At 40.4% G+C, this 11,968-nt stretch overlaps 1 protein-coding gene across 1 annotated transcript in view; it reads left to right on the forward strand.

The window, feature by feature from the left end:
• Window positions 1-8,234, forward strand: part of GNPTAB (N-acetylglucosamine-1-phosphate transferase subunits alpha and beta) — a 61,663-nt gene extending 53,429 nt beyond the window's left edge. The window contains exons 19-21 of the mRNA XM_033117604.1: window positions 673-840; window positions 4,168-4,258; window positions 6,783-8,234. Of these exons, the coding sequence (XP_032973495.1) occupies window positions 673-840; window positions 4,168-4,258; window positions 6,783-6,860 (337 nt within the window). The 3' untranslated portion in view covers window positions 6,861-8,234. The remainder of the gene's footprint in view (window positions 1-672; window positions 841-4,167; window positions 4,259-6,782) is intronic.
• Window positions 8,235-11,968: the final 3,734 nt, after the last annotated feature.

An 11,968-nucleotide genomic window follows, 5' to 3' on the forward strand; every position in this document is an offset into this window, starting at 1 on the left:
TTTGGTGGGGGTTTTTTTTGTTGGTTTTTGGTTTTCGGGTGTGTTTTTTTTGTTGTTGCTGTTGTTTTAGCAAGTGTACTTCAGAAGTGCTGTTATCTACCTACCGTTTTCATGGGCCCTCAGTTTAGTGACTTTTGCCTTGAAGGAAACTTGAAACAGTAGGGAGGCACCTCTGTAATCTGCTTTTTGCCAGAACTCGAGCATCTTACAGTTTGCTTGGAGACATATTAAGTAAGAGTCATCAGAGTCATAGAATCTGTATAGCTTTGAGGCTATCCCAATATCTATGTGACTGCTCTGAGTAATACTACGGTCAGTTCAGAGAACTGGTTTTAGGTACTTACTCATTTTTCCCCTGGTTGCTAACAAAATGCTCCAGTCAGTTAACTACATTTATTAAACACTTACTTTGGAGCATGCCATCTGGAAATCATTCATTTATTTCCACAGCTAGAAGGCACTTTCAAGATTATCTTTCCTAGTGCTGTGTTACAGGTGAGAACTATTCAAAGACAAATATACAGAACATTACTCCCCCAGAGAATCATATCAGTAAGCGTAACAACTTGGCACATAAACCATTTAAATATATTTGGAATCCATATTTCTTGTTTTGTTAAGTCAGGATCATCCTTATGCTAACCAGTAACCCTGGGTCTCTGTTATTTCCAGGAAGTTTGTTTGCCTGAATGACAATATTGACCACAATCATAAAGATGCCCAGACAGTGAAGGCTGTTCTTAGGGACTTCTATGAATCCATGTTCCCTATACCATCCCAGTTTGAGCTGCCAAGAGAGTATAGAAACCGTTTCCTTCATATGCATGAGCTGCAGGAATGGTAAGTTCTCATGGTTCATATACATGTGTATTTTTTTTCAGAGTGATGCAATTTTTTAAATGTGTTATTTGCTCTGTAATTTCTTTGTAAAATACATTTACAGTTTTTATGGAGCATAAGAATTGAAATGTACTTTCTGTTGAGCTCACTGGCCGAGCACATCTGCTGAGCCTTATTCATTGTCATTACTTCCATCAGAGTAGCCACCCTGTTTCTTGAGTACCTGCTATATGGCAGACACTGTACTGTGCTGGGCAGTATGTTTACTCTAGTCTTTACAATGAAGGGTACTGTCATTGCCATGTTACAAATGAGAACATGGTAGTAGAAGCTGAAGGATTTTCTCAAGGTGAGGTATTAATAGCTGATAAGTGGCAAATCCTGCCTGATTCCCCCCTCTTTTTGCCCCCACCCCCTGCATGTTTCACTATATTCCAAAGCTGGTTTGTAATGTTTCCTTCATCTTTTATTTTACTACCATTTCCAACACTTAATTATAAAGACAGTTTTATCTTTCAATTTAAGAAGATTTTTGACCCCTTACCTGCCCCCTGCTCCACACTCCCCATGCCAGATACTAGGAATACAACGGCACAGAGGTGTAAAAGAGAGTGCTTTGGAGAGGGAAAGGAGAGATTGTGAAGGGCTGTAACTGAATTCGACTTTTTTCTTTAGAGGATGGGGCTCCCCAAGAGAGAGATTTTTTTAAAAGATGTTTGTCTTTATCAGATTTCATGATTTGGAAAGATAACTAATGGTAGTGTGAGGGTTGGACTGGTGAGTAAGTTGTTTGGAGCGAGGCAGTGTTGTCTGGGAACTGGAGGCAGGGAGACAAGTGATAAGCATTTCTGTTGTCCTGAAACAGACAGTTAAGGTGTGAACCAAGGACACCGCCCAGGAAATAAAGAGAAAGCAGTAGACAGAATTGACAGAGATTTTAGAGAGGAAATGAGTAGACCCTGGCAGCTAGAATTCTTTGGTGTCTTGGAGTTGGGTGAGACAATTAGCATGTATATTGCTAATATCTATGTTTTTTTTCATAAGGAGAAATTATTACTAAATCATGAGTCTTGTCTTCCAGAAACTTCTGGATTTGCTTCTCACCATTTTCGCTTTCCTTTTGCTCAGAGGAAAGAGACCTTGGATGGTTTCAAGTGTTAACTCCCCAAATCCAGTTTGTGACTAAATTTACCTTCAAGGGCTCAATTGAATAAAGGAGTGGACTTAAGCATAGTTTGACAGGACTTTGATTTCCGTGTTGTACAGATGAGACGAATTAGGTGTAGGGTATTCTTTGCAGTTCACTGATCTGAGGCTTCTGTTCCTTCATCCTGACTGACTTCTGGGTCCTCTCTCACTGCTGACCCACCAATCCCTCCCTACTTCCTAGAAACTTTTTCTTTTTTCCTTTCATGACACTGTGCTCTTGAATCCCCTGTCACCTTTCCCTGGTTTCTTGATTGGCTCTCTTTCTCGGGAATGGCACTTTGTGCATTGTACAGCAAACAGTCTGTCTAGTGTACCATGGCTCTCTTCAGGGGCAGACACGGTGTCTTACTTGTATCTGAGTCCACAGTGTCTCCCTAGCACATAGTAGGTGCTCAGTAGATGGGTGGCTGAGGGAAGCTTGGTTCCCCTCCAGCTATTACAGGGTTCTCCGGTTGCTGGGGCAACTCATTAGCTGTATTACAACCTGTGGCTTTAGCTCTTTAAATTACACATAGATTCTGAATGACACTGTAGACATTAGAACTGACTGAGCTCGTTGTGATCAACAGACAGGAACTACAGAAGGAACAAGTGTATGGGAGAGTACCGTCATAAATAATATGACCTGAGGTAGACTCATCTACTACCAGACAGTTGTAAATGAGAATCTGGAACGCAGCAGAGGCCTGCATTTGGTAGTTATTAGTATATCTTCCAAGCCTATGTTAAGCGTTTATTTAATCCTCATAATAAATTATTCCTTTATTTTCAAATTACAGATGAGGAAACTGTGCTATACTGCCTCTATTTATCCCCAGTATCTTATCTCCAAGTCCAGTTGATTCTACTCTCAATGTGTCTCTTCTGTTCCTTCTTTTCACTCTCACTGCCCCTCATTCTTTTTTCATGCTGGGACTAACATGACTGCCTGCCTTTGGTCATCTGCTTGTGACATCATCCTTCTGGTCACCATGTTCACCCTGATTCATATTCATTCTCATTCTCTCTCTCTCTCTCTCTGTACACACACACACACCTCTGCCAATTCTTCCGCTTTTCCATTGAATTATTATGTCTAAAACCCATTATGTGGTTTTTCAGAACAACTACAGTTCATGGCCACCTGCCTTAGCTGTTCCCTGGCTTAGCTTTCCCTAATGCCAATATGCCAAGCTTCATTCAGTTCTGTAGAATTCAGCTTTCCCTCCCTGCCTTCCAGGTTTAAATGAAATGTCACCATCTCTGAGGTGCTTTCCGCATTTCTCTAAGTTTTCCCACAAGACTTTATTTTTGATAATGCATATTTCTGTCCATCTTGTGTGATGGCTAGTTGTCTGCATGTCGGTGACTTCCCAGGCTTGTAAACACTTTACGGGGACAGAGCCAGGAGTGCAGTTTCCAGGCTCTCGGCCTCACGTGGAAAGGTGCTCACTCGGGTAGTAAATGGCCATCAACTGTGATTGGATGGCCATCAGCTGTGGCTAGTTGGCCGTCAGCTGTAACCAGTGAGCCATTGGCCACTAATATAACTGCTGTGGCTACGCTAGCAGCAAATGGGGGGCTACCAAGAAGATGGTGGCTGAGCTAGCAAGCGCGGATTGCAGAGAGGCGGATGCCGCCAGCGAGAATATAGTGGTGTGACTCCCCCATCTGTGGCTCCGTGGATGTTCCTTTTTGGCCTCACCATGTCCTGCGTTCTTATGTGGGGAGCGGGACCAGAGACCCCGCAGGCCGCCCCGCAGGACAAATGGCACAGCGAGCAGGGTCCCTCACACGACACACTTTTAGAGCAGGAACTTCATTTTGTTCATCTCTGTATACACAGGAAGTGTTGAGTGACTGAGTGAATAAATGAATATGAATGAATAAATAAAAATGATTGAAAGAGTGCTTTTGTTTAAATATTAGAAGTAGTTTTCTTTTGAAGTCTTCTCCTCTGCCTGGATAACTTTTACTAATTCAAATATAATGAAAAATCAAACTCATGTGAGAAACATATATTGACATTTTAGGATTGCCTCCAGTGTTTCTGTGTTTCATGTTGTTTTTGCTAAATAAATAACTCTAGCTAATACAGTGAAACTATGCTACATAATTGTTTCTTTTCTCTCTGAACAGGAGAGCATATAGAGACAAATTGAAGTTTTGGACTCATTGTGTACTAGCAACATTGATTATGTTTACTATATTCTCATTTTTTGCTGAACAAGTAAGTTTTATATATTTTATGTAGGGATCAAACAGTATTTTTTGGTATATTAGTATCTGATTCTTTTAGAAAATAATATAAATTCATGAGAAAGTTTTTTTTTGTTTGTTTTTCTATTGGGGAATTTTGGGGAACAGTGTATTTTTCCAGGACCCATCAGCTCCATGTCAAGTCAGTGTTTTCAATCTAGTTGTGGGTGGGGTGCATGTCACTGGCCCATGTGGGAATCGAACCGACAACCTTGGTGTTATGAGCACTGCACTCTAACCACTGAGTCAACTTGCAGTGGCTCAGCGCCAAGCTCAAGGCATTGTTTCTCACTGGCTCATGTGGAAATCCAGCCGGCGACCTTCGTGTTATGAGTACTGCACTCCAACCACTAAGCCAACCAGCCTCCCACTGACAGCTTAGCTCCAAGCTCAAGCCGTTGTTTCTTACTGGCCCATGTGGGAACTGAACAGGTGACTTTGGTGTTATGAGCACCTCGCTCTAACCACTGACCCAACCGGCTGCCCTCAAGAAAGTTTTAATTTCTTCTATTGGCTTACAGCTTATATGTTAATATGTCAAATATATTTCATAATATTTAGGCATCAAACTAAAAGTCTTTTTATTCATTTATCTTCTAGATCCATTACCAGTATTCTTTTTACCTGGAACTCAGTAGATTAACTTGCAGAGTTCAAGCTAAAACTGAAAAGCTCTAATATTTTTAACTCAAAACCACCTAGAATCCTCATCTGATACTATTTTTTTAGGGTTTTCCAATTCTTTTTCTTTAACCTTTCTAAAAGTGATTGTAGTATCTTCTCTTCAGACTGCCCACTGTTCTGTAGATGGTGCCCCTCGTGGACGGTGCCCCTCATGCTCACTTACGTTTTCCCCGCTAACATTTCCTCTGAATTGCTGAGAGTTCTCCAGGCAGGCACGCACACAGCCTCCTTCAACTCCTTCAGGTTCAGAAAGGTCCAGAAGTAGGAGGGGGATTTCTGAGGTGAAAACAAAAGGACAAGAGCATCCTTAGTAAGCCGCAGGTATGAAATGCTCTGAAGAAAAAGGAACAAGGAAGGAAGGGAACAGTGTCTGGGCTGACCTGACTGGTGCAGGGCAAGCGGACCTCATCTCAGCCTCCTTTCTAGGTGCCTGCCGAGTGGAGCTGTTTTAGCTGTCACTCACGGGAAACTTGCACTGAATTTACTTACTCCAAGAAGGAAGAGGAGGTCGAAGTACCATGAGCTTTAGGATAAACAGCTCCTGGGCTTCCTGCCACAGATGGAAGGAAATTCAGGAAATGGAAAATTGGGCAGACGAATAGGACTGCGATTTAACCTTCATCTACTTCCCCGGGGAATATAATCTTGTTCTTGATATTTGTTGATATTGTTCCTGGGAGGTAAAAATCTTAGGAAAAAAAGAAATCTTAAAAAGACTATTTATCTGCTTTTAGAGCAGAAGAGCAGTGAGGAACCTGTGAGTCTGCTGTATGCTGGCCTGCGATGGGGAAGGAGAGGGACCCTGGCTGAAGGGAGCAGCTGGTGGCAGTGGAAGGGAACAGCAGGGTCAGGCTTTCATCCGCTGTCTATACCAGCAGAGAACAGAGAACCAGAGGCAGGAGGACGGAGGAAGGAAGAGAGGAGTAAATCCCCTCTCCTCTCTGACACCTGCTCTTTACCTACTTGAATCAAATTCCTTAACCTCTACCATGCTCACAAACAAACCAGCCAATGCTGCCTCTCCCTCTGCCCCAGAATTCTAGCTCATCATTCAAACCATGGGGGTTTATGCTTTGGCAAAGCCCCGCTTCCACCTCAAGATGGATGAGTAGACAGTAGGATCCCAAGTTAAAACCATAAAAGACATGTTTATTTTTCTCATCGAAACTTTATTACAATGATAGTCAGATTTTCTGTTTCACATGTCTCGTGGATTAACTGTTTCTCTGAGAAAGAAATATTTATCCAGGTTCTAAGCCTAGTAAATTACAAATGAACTTTTTGCCTTACAACTCATTCATAAATTGAGTATTACTTATATTTTCAAATGATTGTTGTTATATTGAAGTATAGGGGGAAATGATAATAGTATTTTAATGTAGGCTTTTTCCTTCTTTTTTTTAAGAATTCTGTCTTATATGTGTAGTCATTTTCAAACCTGGAGACAACATGGCTAAACAGAGCCAGTCTCCTTCAATAGAAAATGACTTGACAAACAGACATCTTGAATATAAATATGCTTGGTAATTGCTCTGTGAAGTCTGTAGTTATAGGTCTTTAAAAGTGAAGCTTGGGCCAAAATACTTTAAATTCTTGTGGGTTTAAATATCTTGTGGGCACATATCTCTAGGTATATTGACCCTACAAAGGCAAACAAAAGTAGTGGTTGATTTTGTTTTGGGGAGGAATCATGGAGATTGTTTGCTGTTTGTTTTTGATGTATAAGACTGACAATGATTAAGGTCATATGACTCAGAAAATTTAAAGTTTGTCAACGTGGAAATTAAAATTTATTTTTGTCTTTCATTTAGTTAATTGCACTTAAGCGGAAGATATTTCCCAGAAGGAGGATACAGAAAGAAGCAAGTCCTGATCGAATAAGGGTATAGGAGATCTTCATTTGAAAATCATCTACCTCAGCATTCACTGAGCATTTTAAAGCTTGACATCACAGAGTTGTCTTTCTGATGTGATGTTTAGCCAGCTTGTCCTGAAGAAGGAAAAACATCCAGTATAATACTTGTTCTGTGGCGTGAATATAGCCTACTGACCAGGAATTGTTTAACCAACACACTGAAAACTTGTGTGTTGCGAAGCTCTGAACTGGTTTTACTTTTAAAGCATTTGCTTGTGGACCTGTCGTTCTTTTAATGAAAAGGCTCACTGACGAGACTGCTGCTAAGTTCCCATGGCAACCATTGCCAACTAACTTCAACATGAGCAGCGTAGGCAGCCATTGCTAAGAGACCCCAGTTTGCAATCCAAACCCTTTTGCTGTGGTTTTACATTTTTGGTCTTTTGTTTTTCTTTTTTCCATTTCCCATTTTTAAAATAAGTAGCTACTAAGTTAATGAGTTGTTATTCTGAAAATAACAAATTGGGATGTCTAAACTTGTTTTTATAGATTTAAATAATGTAGCAATATCACCTCCTATTGGCAGTATCTAAATTATGGGTTTTATAAACATTTAAGACTGTAAATGGTCTTAAGTGACTTAAATTACTGACAAACTTAATGACTGACATTTGAAATATTTTGTCCTTTTTCACCTCGGCCCCTAAATATACTGTGATTTCATGTGGAGGCCTAATTACAAAGGGCTAGAGTTAAGTAGCAGAGCTACTTTCCAGATGTAATTATGTTTGGGAAATATACATATTCTAACAGAAGTGCCTCATTTTAGAAATGAGTACTGCTGATGGTATTAGCCCATTACAGTGTTGTCTTTTTTAATATTCATCGGTATATTCCAATTGGTTGTATATAGTGCAGGGGTCAGCTAACCTGTTCTGTAAAAAGTCACATAGTAAATATTGGCAGGTCACATGTGTCTGTTGCATTTTCTTCCTTGTTGTTTAATTTAAAAAAATTGTTTTTAACCTTTGAAGACGTCAAGACCATGTTTAGCTTCCAGGCCATTGTTTGCTGACTATTGGGATAGAGAAGTAGTGTTTTTATGTATGGGTAATTCCTGATGTGCAGCCATATTTTATTTATATAATCATTATACAGTGGATTTCCAGAGACCATATTCTATGAGTCCTTTTTGAACTCTGACAGGTTTTAGATCATGATCTGAACAGTATTCTTTCAACATGGTACACATATTTTGTAAAAAGAACTTGTAATGTAAATACTGTGTTTGTGCTATAAGAGTTATGTATTTCAAACACTGAAGTCTCATAACAACTTACATTTTGTCTGATGCTTTGATTTTTAAATCTCTGAGGAGTGAGTTTATTGTTATCCAGAGTCAATAATCACTTTACTTATACAGTGTGTTAGGGTCTGTACTGAACACTACTGGAAATAAATGGAAAGTAGTGTAAGGACACAGTAGTATTATAACATACTGGAGAATGTCATTTAATAGGGGGAAAGTAAGTTCTAAATGGGATTGATCATTGAAATTTAGGGGGTATCTGGGTATCATTTATTTAAAAGTAAAGCATTTATTCTAGAAAGGTTATAGAGAAATAAATGTTTGGATGTGATGGATAGTTCTGTGTTTAGAAGAATATAGTTCTGTCTAATTAGGACTTTTTAGATAATGGGATAGATAATATACATCATAGAATATTCATAGAATAATTCCTCTAATTCTGTTAAAGCCATTAGGACAGAGGAACCTCAGACGTTGATGAGTAGTCAAATGATTTCAAAAATTTTAAAGCCTCAGAACCATTAATTTAAATGAAATTCTATTGAAGGCCACTGTATAATACAGAAGAAGGAAAGCTGCTCATCCTGCTTGACCCCAACATGGTGCCTCCAAACTTCCACGCCTTCCAGGCAGTTTCAGAATGACTTACCTGGACCACACCCTGCATTTTATCATCAAGGACACCAGGGTCAGGAAGATTACATGACTTGTCCAAATTCTGATAGCCAGTTAGAGGCAGAGGTGTGTTGGAGTGAGGTTGTCTGTCTCTTTTCCCATCCCCACCAGGCCATGTTGACTCCCCATGCCTTACTGGCATGAGCAGGTGAAGCACACACTCTCTGCAGACTTCTGGGGTTCAAGTCCCAGATCCTGGTGTTTTGCTACGATTCAGTTTTCTAAAATGTAGGAGGCAATACTGTTGTCTACCTCATAGGCTTATGGTGATGATTAACGAAAATGGCATGTGAGGTAGGACAGTTAAGTTCGCGAACTTGTTGCAAGGATGTTGCTAACCTTTTTTGATATCAGAGGGATTATTCATTGTGAATTTGTACCAACTGGACAAATAGTTAACCAAGTTTACTATTTGGAAGTGCTGAAAAGGCTATGTGAAAAAGTTAGACAACCTGAACTTTTCACCAGCAATTCATGGCTCTTGCATCACAACAATGCACCAGCTCACAGCACTGTCTGTGAGGGAGTTTTTGGCCAGTAAATAACCATATTGGAACACCTTCCCTACTCACCTGATCTGGCCCCCAGTGACTTCTTTCTTTACCCAAAGATAAAGGAAATATTGACAGGGTAATAACGAACGACAGCTCTGATGGCCTTTCCAGAAAAAGAGTTCCAAAATTGCTTTGAAGTGTGGACTAGGCACTGGCGTCGGTGCATAGCTTCCCAAGGGGAGTACTTCGAACATGACCATAGTGATATTCAGCAATCAGGTATGTAGCACGTTTTCTAGGATGAGTGCAAACTTAATTGTCCGACCTCATAGGTAAAGCACCCAGCACAGTAGTCCTGCCTGGTAAATATCAGTGGTGATGATGGTAGTGGTGAAAGTTTGTGTAAAGGGTTGTTATCCAGGCCAGAGGTGAGGATTTTAGTGTAGTCATTAAGATGAAATGATTACATTGCCCTTAGCTAAGTGACACATTTTTTAATTAAAATTCTTTTTTCTTTTGCCCACCTTCTTTTTCAAAAGTGTTTTTAAGATTATTTCTACTTATACTGCAAAGTATACAAACAATGACTAACAGATCAAGGATCTAAACGGACAGTGTAATAATAATTCCAGTCAAAACATTTAAGGAAGAAACAGCACCAACCCCACAAAAATTCCTCCAGTGTATAGAAAAGAGAAGCAAAACACCATCTAACTCATTCCTTGAGGTCAGTACAACCCCACACCAAATCCTGGCTCAGTTACCACGAGAAAGGAAAACTAAAGGCCATCTACCTCATGAATCCCAAACAAAACAGTAGGAAGCCAAATTCACTGATTCTCCAAAGGAGCAACCCTTTATGATCAAGTTGAGTCCACTCTAGTAATGCAAGGTTGGCTCAATACTTGAAAATCAGAAAAGAAATTGCATGATAATCTCAATGGATCTTTCTTTTAAGAAAAATGATTATGAAAATTCTACAAGTAGTCTAGCACAATGACTTTTCCCATCTGTTCAACAGTTAAAAATATTTTGCCATATTTGTTCGCTCTATTAATTTATTTAGTTATGTAGTTACTTAGTTATTTGTTGGTATATTTTAAAGTCAGTCCCAGACTTCATGGAGATAGGAGTACAGGGCCTTTGTTCTTTGTTAAGAGGAAGTGAAGGGGCATCCTGTCAGTCTTGATTTCTCCTCTTCACTGGCCTTAATAATGCTACATCTTACTGAGCATATTCTATGTGCTAAATGCTGTACGTTCAAAATCTCTTTTCACCCTTATCACATACCCTTTTTACTATTGGGGCCTAACTAGTTTAACTGCCTTGCCCAATGTCTAACTGTTAAATGGCAGTATCAGCTTTTGACCTAACGCACTCCAAAATTCACTCTTAGCCATTAAGATACACTTGGATCTTAAGGGGACAAATCTAACTCAACCTGCTTAAGGAAAAAAACAAAGAAGGGGGCTGGAGACATATCCTACTAGGACTCACATTCAACATGGCCCATCCCTGCCTCTTTCTGCATGTCAGCTTTTCTCCCCATAGTGGAGTCATAGCAGCTCCCGATTCACAGAGAAGCAGGAAGCATCCTCTCTGGCTCCCATATAGAAAATCCTGAAGGAGGTAAGTTCTTTTGATTGGTTTAGTCTGGGTTTTGTGGCCAGGGGAATGGAGACTTTTAGCAAAAGAAAGGGGAGGGATGCTGGGCTGAACAAATGCACTCTAGCTTCACAGAATAAAGATTGGGTGCATGTGGAAGACCAGATTTCTGGATTAATTACTCAAGTTGAAGGTAAACTGCCATACTTGTAAGCAATTGGAAAAATCAAATCTGTTGATTAGAATACAGTGAACCTTACACATTTTTCATTATTGAAAGAATTCAAAGAAATGTGTGCAAGGGCCGGCCCGGTGGCCCAGGCGGCTAGAGCTTCATGCTTCTAACTCTAAAAGCTGCCTGTTCGATTCCCACATGGGCCAGTGGGCTCTCAATCACAAGGTTGCCAGTTCAATTCCTCGAGTCCCGCAAGGGATGGTGGGCAGCGCCCCCTGCAACTAAGATTGAACAAGGCACTTTGAGCTGAGCTGCCGCTGAGCTCCCGGATGGCTCAGTTGATTGGAGCGCATCCTCTCAACCACAAGGTTGCCGGTTCAACTCCTGCAAGGGATGGTGGGCTGCGCCCCCTGCAACTAGCAACGGCAACTGGACCTGGAGCTGACCTGCGCCCTCCACAACTAAGACTGAAAGGACAACAACTTGAAGCTGAATGGCACCCTCCACAACTAAGATTGAAAGGACAACAACTTGACTTGGAAAAAAGTCCTGGAAGTACACACTGTTCCCCAATAAAGTCCTGTACCTATTCCCCAATTAAAAAAAAAAAAATGTGTGCAAAGCATCAGTATAGTAGTACCCGCCACATGATAAATACTTCCCAATTGTGATAAATGGTTCACAATTACGGTTATTATGGTTCATAATTGGTCCCAAGTTATCTATCTGATCTTCCTGCTTTTCCTTCCATGCCAGTCTCACTCATGGGCACACACTGTGCCAGCCACATTGAATTTTCTAAAACACTATGCAGTTTTATGCATCTATACCCTTGCAGATGCTTTTATTATTGCATGACCTGCCTTTTCCTTCCGGGTCTATCT

Source organism: Rhinolophus ferrumequinum, chromosome 10, assembly GCF_004115265.2.
Source record: "Rhinolophus ferrumequinum isolate MPI-CBG mRhiFer1 chromosome 10, mRhiFer1_v1.p, whole genome shotgun sequence".
Lineage (NCBI taxonomy): Eukaryota > Metazoa > Chordata > Mammalia > Chiroptera > Rhinolophidae > Rhinolophus > Rhinolophus ferrumequinum.